This window comes from Rhinopithecus bieti, unplaced genomic scaffold, assembly GCF_001698545.2.
Source record: "Rhinopithecus bieti isolate Rb0 unplaced genomic scaffold, ASM169854v2 scaffold_10589, whole genome shotgun sequence".
In the NCBI taxonomy this organism is placed as follows: domain Eukaryota; kingdom Metazoa; phylum Chordata; class Mammalia; order Primates; family Cercopithecidae; genus Rhinopithecus; species Rhinopithecus bieti.
Genome location: NW_016807065.1, coordinates 1,887,881 through 1,903,299, shown reverse-complemented (window position 1 = coordinate 1,903,299; position 15,419 = coordinate 1,887,881). Strand labels below are relative to the sequence as shown.

The 15,419-nt window shown below is 55.7% G+C and overlaps 1 protein-coding gene across 2 annotated transcripts; it reads right to left on the bottom strand.

The window, feature by feature from the left end:
* Window positions 1-3,610: 3,610 nt before the first annotated feature.
* CD320 (CD320 molecule) lies at window positions 3,611-13,414 on the bottom strand. 2 transcript variants are annotated; one of them, XM_017879919.1, is made up of 5 exons: window positions 12,705-13,414; window positions 9,330-9,455; window positions 5,286-5,519; window positions 4,262-4,411; window positions 3,611-4,089 (listed from the first exon to the last, which is right to left on the bottom strand). In XM_017879919.1, exons 1-5 carry the CDS (start codon window positions 12,829-12,831, stop codon window positions 3,947-3,949), a joined length of 780 nt encoding a protein of 259 aa, XP_017735408.1. In that variant the 5' UTR covers window positions 12,832-13,414; the 3' UTR covers window positions 3,611-3,946. The 2 variants fall into 2 exon arrangements, with proteins under 2 accessions (XP_017735408.1, XP_017735409.1); XM_017879920.1 differs by having other exon boundaries at window positions 4,289-4,411.
* Window positions 13,415-15,419: the final 2,005 nt, after the last annotated feature.

Below are 15,419 nucleotides of genomic sequence, written 5' to 3'. Positions count from 1 at the left end.
TCCCCATCCAGCATCTCGGATACCAGCTGACTACCTGCCAGGTGTTGGAGACCTAAAACCCTGAGTCCATCTCTGAGGGTCCCAGGGAGGTCACCCCCCTGCAAGGAGGCTACCATGGCCCCCAACATCTGATTCAGAGATTCGGAAGCTGAAGATCAGGGAGGCACTTCGCCCTGTCACCCAGAAGTCAGGGTACGAATTAACTTCAGCAGTCACCAACCTTTTTGGCACCAGGGACCGGTTTCATGGAAGACAATTTTCCACGGACTGGGGGTGGGGATGGTTTTGGGATGATTCAAGAGCACTAATTGTTTTTGTTTGTTTTTTGAGACAGTCTCACTCTGTCATCCAGGCTGGAGTGCAGTGGCCTGATCATGGCTCACTGCAGCCTGGACCTCCTGAGCTCAAGCAATCCTCCTACTTCAGCCTCCTACATAGCTGAGACTACAAGTGCACACCACCACCCATGGCTAATTAAAAAAAAAAAAATGTATAGGCCGGACACAGTGGCTCATGCCTGTAATCCCAGCACTTTGGAAGGCCGAGGCAGGCGGATCACCTGAGGTCAGGAGTTCAAGACCAGCCTGACCAACAATGGAGACACCCCATCTCTACTAAAAATACAAAATTAGCCAGGCGGGGTGGCAGATGCATGTAATCCCAGCAACAAGAGCGAAACTCTGTCCCCTAAAAAAAAAAAAAAAAAAAAAAAAAAAACAATGGTAGAGCATCCCTGCGATGCCCCCAGGATGTAAAAATAATTTTTTTTTTTTTTTTTTTTTGAGACAGAGTCTCTACTTGCTGTCACCTAGGACTGAGCTACAATGCGTGATCTCGCTCACTGCCAATTTCACCTCCAGGTTCAAGCCGATTCTCCTGCCTCAGCCTCCAGAGTAGATAGGCTTCAGGCGCTGGGGCCCCCACCACCCTGACCCCACTGGCTAATATTTGTATTTTAGTAGAGATGGCATTTCACTATTTTGGCCAGGCCTGCTCTCAAATCCTGCACCTCAAGCGATCCACCCACGCTCAGCCTAAAACTCTACATTTTAAACATAAGGGTAGAAGGCGGCCGGGCGCGGCTGGATCAAGCCTGTAATCTGCACTTTGGGAGCCAAGACGGTGTGATCGCGAGGTCAGGGGAGATCGAGACCATCCTGCTAACAGTTTTGAACCCGTCTCTACTAAAGACTACAAAAACTAGCGGGCCGAGGTGGCGGCGCCCTGTAGTCCCAGCTACCTGGAGGCTGAGCGCAGGAGAATGGGCCCGTGAACCCGGGAGGCTCGAGCTTGCAGTGAGCTTAGATCCAGCCAACTGCCACTCCAGCCCTGAGCGGACAGAGCCGAGACTCCGTTCAAAAAAATAAATAAATTAATAAATAAAATAAATAAAAATAAGGTAGAGGCGACTACAGGCACCCGCCCCATGCCCGGCTAATATGGTTAATTTTTTGTAGTGACAGAGTCTTCCCTAGTTGCCCAGGCTGGTCCAAACTACCTGGCGCTCAAGACAGTTCTACTCCTTACCTCAAAAGCGCCTGAGATAACAGGCATGGGCCACGGCCACCCACCTCTATCTTGAGCCTCTCTCTCTCTTTTGGACAATCGCGGTCGCCCAGGCTGGAGGTGCCAGTGGGCGCGAATCTCAGGGCGCACTGCATACCTCGCCTGGCCAGGTTCAAAGCGATTCTCCTGCCCTCACCTCCGAGTAGCTGGGATTACAGGCGCCCGCACCCACGCCCAGTAATTTTTAATATTTTTTGGTGAGAGACAGCTGTGTGGCGAACTCCTGACCTCAGGTGATCTGCCTGCTTCAGCCCCTCCCAAAGGGCTGGATTACAGGCCCATGAGCCACCACACCTAGGCCAAGCCTCCTTGAACCAGGAGGTTAAGGCTGCAGTGAGCTGGGATCATGCCACTGCCATTCAACCGCTGCCGGCACAGAGCAAGACCCTGGCTCTCGAAAAATAAATAAAATAAAATGAAGTAACAAGCCAGGCTTTAGTGCTTCATGCCTGCCCAAACCCAGCACTTATGGGAAGCCAGGGGGTGAGGGAGGATTGACTGGAGCCTAGATATTCAAAACAGGACTGGCCAACATAGTGCAACACCTTGTCTCTACAAAATTTATTTATTTATTTTTTGAAGACAAAGTCTCACTCTGTCACCCCGGCTGGAGTGCCAATGGCCACAATCTCAGCTCACTGCAACCTCCTGCTTCGCCGGGTTCAAGGATTTTCCTGTCTAGCCCTCCCAAATAGCCGGAATTTACAGCGCATGGCTGGCACCACGCTCGGCTACAGTTTTTGTATTTTTAGCTTAGAGACGGGGGTTTCACTATTTGCTGGGGGCCAGGCTGGGCTCTCAAAACTCCTGACCTCAGATGAGTCCACCCACCTCAGCCCTCCTAAAGTGCTGGGATTACAGGCGTGAGGCCACACGCCCCAGGGCCCTACAAAGAATAATTTTTTTTTAATTAGACTCAGTGGAGCAGGGCCCATAGTCCCAGCAACTGGGGAGTCTGCAGGTGGGAGGATTACTAGCGGGGGCCCGGAAGTCGCAAGCTGCAGTGAGGCCTATGATCACCCACTGCATCCAGGGCCTGGCCAAAAGAGTGAGACCCTGGTTTCTTTTTTTTTTTGCTTCCCCAGGCTGGATACAGTGGTAGTCTCAGCTCACTGCAACCTCGTGCCTCCTGCGGTTCAGTCATTCTCCTGTCTCAGGCCTCCTGAGTAGCCGGGATTACAAGTGCCTGCCACCACTCAGACAATTTTTTATATTTTAGTAGAGACAGGGTTTCACCATTGTTGCCTAAGCTGGTCTCGAACTCCTGACCTCAGGTTTGATCCGCCCACTCTCTCAGCCTCCCAAGTGCTGCGGATTACGGTGCTGAGCCACTGCGCTCCGGCCCAAGCGCAGTCTCTAAAAATATAATTAAAAAATAATTAAGGGCTAGGGCGCAGCGTGGCCTCAAGCACGTAATCCAGCCATATTTGGGGAGGGCTGAGACGGGCGGATCACGAGCGTCGGGAGATCGCAGCCATCCTGGCTACACGGTGAAACCCCGTCTCTTACTAAAAAATACAAAAAACTGCTGGAGCGACGTCCCTCGGTGGCGGGTGGCCTGTCAGTCCAGCTACTGCGGGAGGCTTGAGGCAGGGAGAATGCGCGTGAACCAGGGAGGCGGAGCTTGCAGTGGAGCTGAGATCCGCGCCACTGGCATTTCCAGCCTGGGCGGACAGAACGAGACTCCGTCTCAAAAAAAAAAAAAAAATAATAATAATATAAAACAGGGTGAGTCCGAGACCATCCCAGGATACCTGGCTTCCACTGCACTGAGGAGGAAGCCACAGTGGGTGGGGGTCCCCAGACCTGGCAATGGGAAGGCACTGCCCAAGCTCTGCTCTTCTTCCAAGAATCCCGATGTTAACGCAGACTCCCCACCCCAGCCTTGCTGCCCCTGCTCCCAAAAAGCAAGAAGCACAGTAGCTGCACCCAGGGCTGGGTCTCCACATCCCACCTTCTCTGGGCTGGGCTCTCATGGAGGAGGGGCTGCAGCAGAGACCCCAGGCTGCCCAGGCCGAGAGAGACAGACACTCAGAGGCAGGCAGAGGATGTGAAGCAACTTTAATCGCCACCCTCAGACAGGGCAGCAGGAGTGTCTCAAGCACAGAGCCGTTCCACCCCCTGGGAGCTGCCTGGGGCCAGCCCCTCGGTTCTGGCTGTAGCATGTTCCCCATCCTGGCTCCCCGGGTTTCCACAGGGAGTGTCCAGGGACCCTCAGTCTCCAGGGCCACTTCTGCAGGAGCTCGGGTTCGAGGTTCCACGTGGCCAGAAGAGCTCAGGTCTCTGAGGGCTGGTGTGCCTGCGCACCCATCTGCATCACTGCTCTCCTCCTGCCCGGCTGTGCCCAGGGCTGGGTGATGGTGGTGGCAAGTGCTTGTCCTCAGGGCAGCGAGGTCTTCCGTTCTGACAGCAGCAGGGACTCCTTCATGGCCACCAGTAGCCGCAGCGGGCGGAGGCGCTCCTGGGCTCGGAGCCAGGACAAAAGGAGGAGGGTGGCAGCGACCAGGCTTGTACTGAGCACCGCTGTGGGGAGCAGATGGACAGAGGTGTAAGGAGGGGGGAAGGCAAGAGCCCCCACACCCACCAAGCTCCGCACACATGGGGATGGGAGTTCTGCAGCTCATCCCTCCCCACCCACCTCCCCTGAATCCCCGGAGCTCTAAGCCCCCAGCGTGGGAAGGTAAGTCCATCTCACCAGCAGCTGCAATAGCCCCATAGACACCTGGGCTTCCAGACTGGTCCCCGGCAGAGGAGGACGTGACATTCTCAACAGAGGTGACACTCTCTGGGATCACAGGGGGCCCCGTGGTTGTGGCATCCCCTTTCAGGAGGGTCTCGTTGGTTCCTGCAATAAGCCCAGGTGTTCAGTAGTTGAGGAGCGAGCACTGAAGGCATGAGGGGGCCAGGTGCCCAGCGGAGCCCTTGGGATTTATCCTCCAACCAACCCAGGGCTGGGTGAAGTTGACTGCTGCCTGTAATCATTTCTGTTTTGTTTTGTTTTTTTGGAGAGGGAGTCTGGCTCTTCACCCAGGCTGGAGTACAGTGGCGCAATATCGGCTCACTGCAACCTCCACCTCCTGAGTTCAAACGATTCTCCTGTCTCAGCCTCCCCAGTAGCTGGGATTACAGGCGCGTGCCTCCACGCCTCGCTAACTTGTATTTTTAGCAGAGATGGGAGTTCGTCATGTTGGCCAGAGTGGTCTCAAACACCTCACCTCAGGTGATCCGCCTGCCTCGGCCTCCCAAAGTGCTGGGATTACAGGCGTGAGCCACCACACCCGGCCTTTTCTTTTTTTTGAGATGGAGTTTCACTGTCACCCAGACTGGTGTGCAGTAGCACAATCTCAGCTCACTGCAACCTCCGCCTCCCAGGTTCAAGTGATTCTCCTGCCTCAGCCTCCTGAGTAGCTTCAATTACAGGTGTGTGCCACCACACCCAGCTAAGTTTTTTGTATTTTTAGTAAAGACAGGGTGTCACAATGTTGGTCAGGCTGGTCTCGAAATCCTGACCTCAAATGATCTGCCCGCCTTGGCCTCCCAGAGTGCTGGGATTACAGGCGTGAGCCACAGCACCCGGCCCCTAATGATGTCTTGCCACCCCTACAGGGATGCAGGCACAGGCAAAGACATGTGTCCACGCCCCCAGCCTGGCCACGCCCCAGCAGGCAGCGGGCGTCCCCATCTACCCACCAGTCCACCCCACCCCCGCAGGTGCGTACCACAGCCGAGCTCATCGCTGGAGTCGGGACAGTCTGGGTGGCCGTCGCAGCGCCACGTGAGTGGAATGCAGTCATCGCTCAGCGTGCAACGGAGCTCGCCTGCTGGGCAGGCCGGGCGGCTGCAGTTGCGCAGTTTCTTGTCGGTTCTCCCGGAGCAGTCACTGACGCCCGTGCAGGGGCAGGGGAGGCCAGGGGGCGGTGGGCATTGCCCGTTCTGGGTACACGGCTCAATCCCTGGGGCACAGGGTTGATCAGGTCCCAAATGCCCACCCAAGAAGGCCCAGGTACTCCCTGCAACCCCGTCCCCTGCAAGTCCCACCCTCTAAGAACAGCTGAGCCCAAAAAATGCTCCCTTCCTAAGGCTCCGCCCCCTGCAACTGTTAACTCCACCTTCTAAGGACAGGCCTCCCTGCAAGTTCTTCCCCCAAGACCCCACTAGCTCTACCTTCCTACAAGCCCACTTTATTCTATTTGTTTGTTTGTTTCTTTTTTTTTTTTTTTTTTTTTTGAGACGGAGTCTCCCTTTACTACCCAGGCTGCATTGCAGTGGCGCAATCTCGGCTCACTGCAACCTCCGCCTCCCAGGGTCAAGTGATTCTCCCGCCTCAGCCTCCTAACTAGCTGGGATTACAGGGGCCTGCACCACATCCAGCTAACTTTTGTATTTTAGTAGAGATGGTTTCACTGTGTTGGCCGGGCTGGTCTCATACTCCTGACCTCAAGTGATCCGCCTGCCTCAGCCTCCCAAAGAGCTGGGATTACATGCGTGAGTCACCGCACCTGGCTCCCTCCCTCTCTCCCTTCCCTCCCTCCCTCTTTCCTTGTTTCTTCCTTTCTTTCCTTTTCTTTTTTTTTTTTTCTTTCTTTTTTGTCCTGAGACAGAATCTTACTCTGTCGCCCAGGCTGGAGCGCACTGGCACAATCCTAGCTCACTGCAGCCTCAACCTCCCAGGATCAAGTGATTGATCCTCCCACCCTAGCCTCCCAAAGTGCTGGGATTACAGGCATGAGCCACTGCGCCCAGCCCAAGCCCATCTTAGACCCCGCTTCTTCTTATGACCCACAGACTCAAGTCACACTCATCTCTGTGGCCCTGCCTCTCCCACAAGCTCCACCTCCACGAGCCTGGCCCCTAACAGCCCACCCTCAGGCCCGCCCCTGTAAGCCCCACCCTGGGGCATGGCCACTCACTGCACTCCTCCTCATCGCTGCCATCGCTGCAGTCGAAGTCCCTGTCGCAGCGCCAGGTGAGGGGCACGCATAAGCCACTGGTGCGGCACTGGAACTTGGTGGGTGGGCACGAGCCTGAGCTGGGGCCTGTGAGACGGATGCAAATGAAGCCTGGGAAGCTGGAGGCTGGACCTTCCTCCAAGAGCACAGTAGCCACTGGCTGTGACCCGCAGGAGACAGGTGAAGTCCTGGGATGTAGGAACCACACTGGCGGCTGCTTGTTACTAAGCCCCTAGTACAAGTGCGGTTCACAGTGTAGCAGTTCCTGGGCTCACCAAGAGCCCCACTGGGCAGGTGCTACTGCACTCCCCATGTTACAGAGAAAGGAACTAAGAGGAGGCTACAGAGCTGGTGGCAGAGGCTGGGTGCGGTGGCTCACGCCTGTAATCTCAGCACTTTGGGAGGCTGAAGCAGGTGGATCACTTGAGGTCACTGAGACCAGCCTGGCCTACATGGTGAAACCCTATCTCTATTAAAACACAAAATTAGCTGGGCTTGGTGCATGCACTGTAATGCCAGCTACTCAGGAGGCTGAAGCATGAGAATTGCTTAAACCTGGGAGATAAGAGGTTGCAATGAGCCGAAATCATACCGCTGTACTCCAGCCTGGGCGACAGAGCGAGACTCCATCGCCACAAAAAAAAGAAAAAAGAGCTGCTGGCGGAGTTGGGGTTCGAACTCAGGTCTCGCTGATCCCAGCGTTTTCACCAGGCTCCTCATAGCGAGATGATCTACCCAGGAGACCTCCAAACTCAGTGGTTATAGAGACTGGGGACGGGCCATTTTCCACACGCCCTGGGTAAAGCTCACGGGCTCAGGTTAGCAGGGAGGGTGTATCTCCTCTAGGTAGCAAAAGGGAAACTCAGACACAGGGTGGGAAACCTGCTCAGTCACCAAGTCCTGTTGCCTCGCTTCCTGAATTCCTCCCAGACCTATCACTTCCCCATCCTAAATGTGTCAGCTCCTCATCAGAGCCCCAGGCCCCAAGGTCCATTAGGACACCAGAGCTGCCCTTCCCGCTCTCCTCTCTACACTGTGTTTTCCCCTCAGTTTTCAGATCTCAGCTGATTTCCTGGGACGGTTCTCATGTCCCTCTCGGAGACCTAGGAAGCACTGCCTCCCACATCTAACAACTGTCCTTAAAGCCCTGGTCATGCCTGTCCACCCACAGGCTGGACATTCCGTGGAGGTCAGGGCTGTGACCTGGCTGCCTAAACCCAGGGCAGTGCCTGATCATAAGTGGACACAGGTCACATAAGGGTTCAAGCTGGGTCCAGAGAAGATCCAGGCTGTCCTAGATTCTGAGCAGGGAAGCTCGGCTGTTTGCCAACCTGGAGGGGCACAGAGGGGCCTGGAACCTGAGTCAAGGAACAGAGGAAGGGAGTGGCTTTCAAGGCTTCCTCTTGGGTGCGGCCAGGGGAGGCGGCAAATCCGCCACCCGGCTTGGCTTCACTCTGCCAGGGCCTTTAACCTCTTCCACCTTTACCCACCAGCCATGAGCCTCCAACCCCCCACTGCCCACAGTCAGCCCCTCCCCGGCCACCAGGCCCAATTGCACCTGCTTGCCACACGGTCCCTGAGCTCTGTGGAGCCCGGAAGAGCTGTGGACAAACCAGAGCCAGCTTCCTTCCCTGCCCCAGGGGTCTGGCAACCTCCAGGTGTGGCTCTCCACCCAGGCCCAGACTTCCACAGCCCTGACACCTCTGACCTCCCTCCCTTCGCTGGCCTGCTGGAGTGTGTGTCCCTCTGCAAAGTGGACAGCAGAGCACAGCAGTCCCCGCCTCATAGGGTGAGTAAGCCTGACAGGAGTTAGAGTGACCAGTGACTTTCCCTCCTGGCCTCAGTTTTCTCACATGTAAAAGGGGTATGCTGGGAATCCCTACCTCAACATCCTGAGGACAAAGAGACTGTGTATAGAGTTTTGTCCTGTAATCCCAGCACTTTGGGAGGCTGAGGCAGGCGGAACACTTGAGGTCAGGAGTTCGAGACCAGCCTGGCCAACATGGTGAAACCCCATCTCTACTAAAATACAAAATTAGCCGGACATGGTGGTGGTGCCTGTAATCCCAGCTATTCGGGAGGCTGAGGCAGGAGAACGGCATGAACCCGGAGGGCGGAGCTTGCAGTGAGCAGAGANCTCCCTTTACTACCCAGGCTGCATTGCAGTGGCGCAATCTCGGCTCACTGCAACCTCCGCCTCCCAGGGTCAAGTGATTCTCCCGCCTCAGCCTCCTAACTAGCTGGGATTACAGGGGCCTGCACCACATCCAGCTAACTTTTGTATTTTTAGTAGAGATGGTTTCACTGTGTTGGCCGGGCTGGTCTCATACTCCTGACCTCAAGTGATCCGCCTGCCTCAGCCTCCCAAAGAGCTGGGATTACATGCGTGAGTCACCGCACCTGGCTCCCTCCCTCTCTCCCTTCCCTCCCTCCCTCTTTCCTTGTTTCTTCCTTTCTTTCCTTTTTCTTTTTTTTTTTTTTCTTTCTTTTTTGTCCTGAGACAGAATCTTACTCTGTCGCCCAGGCTGGAGCGCACTGGCACAATCCTAGCTCACTGCAGCCTCAACCTCCCAGGATCAAGTGATTGATCCTCCCACCCTAGCCTCCCAAAGTGCTGGGATTACAGGCATGAGCCACTGCGCCCAGCCCAAGCCCATCTTAGACCCCGCTTCTTCTTATGACCCACAGACTCAAGTCACACTCATCTCTGTGGCCCTGCCTCTCCCACAAGCTCCACCTCCACGAGCCTGGCCCCTAACAGCCCACCCTCAGGCCCGCCCCCTGTAAGCCCCACCCTGGGGCATGGCCACTCACTGCACTCCTCCTCATCGCTGCCATCGCTGCAGTCGAAGTCCCTGTCGCAGCGCCAGGTGAGGGGCACGCATAAGCCACTGGTGCGGCACTGGAACTTGGTGGGTGGGCACGAGCCTGAGCTGGGGCCTGTGAGACGGATGCAAATGAAGCCTGGGAAGCTGGAGGCTGGACCTTCCTCCAAGAGCACAGTAGCCACTGGCTGTGACCCGCAGGAGACAGGTGAAGTCCTGGGATGTAGGAACCACACTGGCGGCTGCTTGTTACTAAGCCCCTAGTACAAGTGCGGTTCACAGTGTAGCAGTTCCTGGGCTCACCAAGAGCCCCACTGGGCAGGTGCTACTGCACTCCCCATGTTACAGAGAAAGGAACTAAGAGGAGGCTACAGAGCTGGTGGCAGAGGCTGGGTGCGGTGGCTCACGCCTGTAATCTCAGCACTTTGGGAGGCTGAAGCAGGTGGATCACTTGAGGTCACTGAGACCAGCCTGGCCTACATGGTGAAACCCTATCTCTATTAAAAACACAAAAATTAGCTGGGCTTGGTGCATGCACTGTAATGCCAGCTACTCAGGAGGCTGAAGCATGAGAATTGCTTAAACCTGGGAGATAAGAGGTTGCAATGAGCCGAAATCATACCGCTGTACTCCAGCCTGGGCGACAGAGCGAGACTCCATCGCCACAAAAAAAAGAAAAAAGAGCTGCTGGCGGAGTTGGGGTTCGAACTCAGGTCTCGCTGATCCCAGCGTTTTCACCAGGCTCCTCATAGCGAGATGATCTACCCAGGAGACCTCCAAACTCAGTGGTTATAGAGACTGGGGGACGGGCCATTTTTCCACACGCCCTGGGTAAAGCTCACGGGCTCAGGTTAGCAGGGAGGGTGTATCTCCTCTAGGTAGCAAAAGGGAAACTCAGACACAGGGTGGGAAACCTGCTCAGTCACCAAGTCCTGTTGCCTCGCTTCCTGAATTCCTCCCAGACCTATCACTTCCCCATCCTAAATGTGTCAGCTCCTCATCAGAGCCCCAGGCCCCAAGGTCCATTAGGACACCAGAGCTGCCCTTCCCGCTCTCCTCTCTACACTGTGTTTTCCCCTCAGTTTTCAGATCTCAGCTGATTTCCTGGGACGGTTCTCATGTCCCTCTCGGAGACCTAGGAAGCACTGCCTCCCACATCTAACAACTGTCCTTAAAGCCCTGGTCATGCCTGTCCACCCACAGGCTGGACATTCCGTGGAGGTCAGGGCTGTGACCTGGCTGCCTAAACCCAGGGCAGTGCCTGATCATAAGTGGACACAGGTCACATAAGGGTTCAAGCTGGGTCCAGAGAAGATCCAGGCTGTCCTAGATTCTGAGCAGGGAAGCTCGGCTGTTTGCCAACCTGGAGGGGCACAGAGGGGCCTGGAACCTGAGTCAAGGAACAGAGGAAGGGAGTGGCTTTCAAGGCTTCCTCTTGGGTGCGGCCAGGGGAGGCGGCAAATCCGCCACCCGGCTTGGCTTCACTCTGCCAGGGCCTTTAACCTCTTCCACCTTTACCCACCAGCCATGAGCCTCCAACCCCCCACTGCCCACAGTCAGCCCCTCCCCGGCCACCAGGCCCAATTGCACCTGCTTGCCACACGGTCCCTGAGCTCTGTGGAGCCCGGAAGAGCTGTGGACAAACCAGAGCCAGCTTCCTTCCCTGCCCCCAGGGGGTCTGGCAACCTCCAGGTGTGGCTCTCCACCCAGGCCCAGACTTCCACAGCCCTGACACCTCTGACCTCCCTCCCTTCGCTGGCCTGCTGGAGTGTGTGTCCCTCTGCAAAGTGGACAGCAGAGCACAGCAGTCCCCGCCTCATAGGGTGAGTAAGCCTGACAGGAGTTAGAGTGACCAGTGACTTTCCCTCCTGGCCTCAGTTTTCTCACATGTAAAAGGGGTATGCTGGGAATCCCTACCTCAACATCCTGAGGACAAAGAGACTGTGTATAGAGTTTTGTCCTGTAATCCCAGCACTTTGGGAGGCTGAGGCAGGCGGATCACTTGAGGTCAGGAGTTCGAGACCAGCCTGGCCAACATGGTGAAACCCCATCTCTACTAAAAATACAAAAATTAGCCGGACATGGTGGTGGTGCCTGTAATCCCAGCTATTCGGGAGGCTGAGGCAGGAGAACGGCATGAACCCGGAGGGCGGAGCTTGCAGTGAGCAGAGATTGCGTCCCCCCCCCCCCCCGGGGCAAAAGAGCGAAACCCCGTCTCAAAAAAAAAAAAAAAAAAAAGCCAGGCGTGGTGGCTCAAGCCTGTAATCCCAGCACTTTGGGAGGCAGAGACGGGCGGATCACGAGGTCAGGAGATCGAGACCATCCTGGCTAACACGTGAAACCCTATCTCTACTAAAAGACAAAAAACTAGCCAGGCGAGGTGGTGGGCGCCTGTAGTCCCAGCTACACGGGAGGCTGAGGCAGGAGAATGGCGTAAACCTGGGAGGCGGAGCTTGCAGTGAGCTGAGATCCCTGTACTGCACTCCAGCCTGGGCAACAGAGCAAGACTCCATCTCAAAAAAACAAACAAACAAACAAACAAAAAACCTTTTGTACTTGGTTAACGTGAACCCTGCCTCCTTTAAAAAAAAAAAAAAAAACAGGCACATTTAGCGTGAATGTCAGGGACTTTGGCATGAGTCCTGGGACCTAGAAAGTGCGGAATGCACAAAGGAGCTGGAAAGTGTGTGAACTTGAGCCCAGAGCTGCAAGTTGGGAGTGCCTGTGTGCACAGGGAGGCGACTTCAACCCTCCCAGCTGCCTCTAGGAGTATCAGAGAGGGAGCCCGTCTCCACTGGCCACCAATACCACTTAGGCCAGGGCGAACGGGGCTATATTGAACTTGTGACCCCAGTCTCTGCGAGGGCCTGGAGTAGCATGGGGGAAGAGACCTCGCGTTCTCCAAGGATGGAGGACAAAGGAGGAGAGACAGTCGTGGAACGGTCACAAGGCCTGGGCACGAGGGTTTGGAAGGCAAAGGTGCGAGAGGCACCAGGTGACCCGCCCTGCGTGATTAGCGGTCGGACAATTTGAACCTGCTAAGAGCTTTCCTGACCACGCTGGCATGAAGGGCGGCTTGGAGGTGACAATGGGGCACGACAGAGCAAAGCAGGTGTGGAGAGGGTGCGCAGTGCTGGGACAAAACCGTTAAAGGCAGGTGGAGGCACCCTCTCCCCCTCCCCCAGGATGGGGACTCCGTAGCTCCAGCGCGCGGCTTCCCGCAAGCGATGAAGTCCAAGTCCACGTGCTGGGGGAGTGTCATGGACGGACGTGCGGTGCAGCCAATGGCGAGGCGCTATCGGAGCGCGCGGGCGGGGCGAAGCCTCGCGAAGGGTGGGAGCCCGCGCTGCCGGGGGTCACTCACCTGAGGCCTGGGCAGAGGTCCGGGTGGAAAGCGGGGTGGTGGCGGCTTCCAGGCCTAGTCCGAGGCCGAGCAGCAGCCGCAGCGCCAGGCCTAGAGCCCCTGTTCGCTGCGCTCCACCCCGCGCCATCCAACCACTGGTCGAGCTGTCCCAGCAGCTGCGCCGGCCACGCGCCGCCCAGACCTCGCTCTTATCCCTGCGCACGCGCACGCGCGGGGCGGAGGCGGGGCCCAAGCCCCCGAGTCCCGCGGCGCCCGCGGCTACGCGTACCGTAAATGTCAGAATAGGAGGAAAAAGAGAATTACAGGCCCGTCCCCCAGTTTCCCCAGTGACGAGATCAGTCGAAAGGTATGGAGGCCGCTTGAAATCAGAAAATTCTGGGGATGGAAAGGAATTTGCGGGTGTTCATTTGCATTATTTCCCGTTCCATATGAGGACTGCTGCAAATGTTACTGCCTCGTGATCCTCTTTAATATGGCAGCCACGCCCCTCAGGAACTCCCCATTCCCTCCCTCATCTCACTGCTTTTGTGGCGCCGACAGTTAATTTATTTTATTTACTTATTCTGGTTTATTGCCCGAGTCCCCATAGAATGCCAGCTACTGGAAGGCAGGGATCTTCTATTGCTCACTGCTTTATTCTCAGGGCCTGACACATAGTGCCTCACTCACAATAGGCTCTTAGTAATTTGGTGAGTAAATGAATAAATGAAACGTCCATTCTCGGAGTCGGGTTGCTTGGGGGAAAAAAAGGAAAGGAAATCAATGAATTAATTAAATTTAATAATAAAGGCTGGGCGCGGTGGGTCACGCCTGTAATCCCAGCACTTTGGGAAGCAAGAGGCGGGCTTATCGCTTCAGCCCAGGAGTTGGAGATCAGCCTGGGCAACACAGCAAGTCCCCGACCGCCTCAAGAAAAAAGAAAATTAGCTGGGCATGGTGGCTCTAACTTGTAGTCCCAGCCACTCAGGAGGCAGTGAGCCGAGACCACATCACTGAACTCCAGCCTGGGTGACAGACTTCATCTCGAAAAAAAAAGTCGTGGTCATAAAACTTGGTTCAGATGCCGTTAGTGGCATGCCTTGCCTAGGGTCTTGCCCTCCTTGTGGCCTCTGCACACCCTGCCTGGTCTTTCTCTCCCTCCTGACCTTTCTGAATCTGATTCATCCTTTTGCCCCAAGCAGAATCCCTCCTCCTCCAGGAAGCCTTGGGCTGTTAGCCTTTGTAGGACCCACTCTGGGACACTTGTACCTGCTACCTCAGCCATGGCCTTTCCCCTTCCAGAGGGCAGGGCCGGCTCAGCACCCTCTCGATCCACAGCTGATCTATTCTAGCTGCTGAAGGACTGGGGCTGTGCCCTGGGGAAGCCATGACGCTCCCCTGCTTAGGGTCACTGGGTGGCTCCCGCAGCCAGACTTGGCCACCCCCTCTTTGCAGATTTCTGTCTCCTCCCCAGGAACCAGCTGCCTTCCTTCCGGGGCGAACTCATTCTCATCCCACAGCCCCAGCATAATGGTTTCTGGCTCAGGGAGGCCCTTCCTGATCTGCCCTAGGTTTGCTGTGAGCAGCCATCACTGTCCTTTGCCTTCCCCGTTGAGCTGCAGGGTGACCAAGGTCAAGCAGCGGCCTCAGTGGGAAGGTGCTGAGGAAGGTTCATGTGAGAAGTGGCTGGGGGAGCCCTCAAGAGATGGAAGTTAGGCCGGGCACGGTGGTTCATGCCTGCAATCCCAACACTTTGGGAGGCAGAGGCGGGCAGATCACTTGAGGTCAGGAGTTTGAGACCAGCCTGGCCAACAAGGTGAAACCCTGTCTCTACTAAAAATACAAAAATTAGCTGGGCATGGTTGCACACACCCGTAGTCTCAGCTACTTGGGAGGCTAAAGCAAGAGAATCACTTGAACCCAGGAGGTGGAGGTTGCAGTGAGCCAAGATCACACCACCTGGGTGACAGAGCAAGTCTCTGTCTCAAACAGAAACGAAAAAGAGATGAAAGGCCGGGCGCGGTGGCTCATACCTGTAATCCCAGCATTTTGGGAGGCCGAGGCAGGTGGATCACCTAAGGTCAGGAGTTCAAGACCAGCCTGGCCAACATGGTGAAACCCCATCTCTACTAAAAATACAAAAGATTAGCTGGGCTTGGTGGCAGGCGCCTGTAATCCCAGCTACTTGGGAGGTTGAGGCAGGAGAATCACTTGAACCCAGGAGGTGGAGGTTACAGTGAGCTGTGATCATGCCATTGCACTCCAGCCTGGGCAACAAGAGCGAAACTCCATCTCAAAAAAAAAAAAAAAAAAGATAAAAGGGAAAAGTCTGTGGCTGGACCACTGGGCACCCACACATATACCCCTTACCCCCCCCGACTGGTCTTCACGATCAATGCTCCTCAACAGGCAGTGGTCCTGGAGTCCAACCTCCCAGAAGGATCACCCATTCCCACCACTCTCAAGGTCAGAGCCTGGCCTTTGGGGAAAACGGCAGTTCTGTCTCCAGGGTCTCTGCACCCAGAGACAGTGTCTCTCCCACCCTTGGAGTGCCAACAAAGTTGGGAGACTCGATACTGATTTCACCCCAAAATCCAACTAAGCTGGGTATTGCTTAAAATCAGGGGCCAGGTTCACACCTGTAATCCCAGCACTTTGGGAGGCGAAGGCAGGTAGATCACCTGAGGTCAGGAATTTGAGACCAGCCTGGCCATCTCTACAAAAAAAAAAAAAAAA

Coding starts and splice junctions, on each gene's coding strand:
- CD320 (XM_017879919.1), bottom strand. CDS start 12,831: ATGGCGCGGGGTGGAGCGCAGCGAACAGGGGCTCTAGGCCTGGCGCTG. Junction 9,456..12,704: donor GACCTCTGCCCAGGCCTCAG/GTGAGTGACCCC, acceptor TCCGTCTCACAG/GCCCCAGCTCAGGCTCGTGC. Junction 4,090..4,261: donor TGGGGCTATTGCAGCTGCTG/GTGAGATGGACT, acceptor TGCTCCCCACAG/CGGTGCTCAGTACAAGCCTG.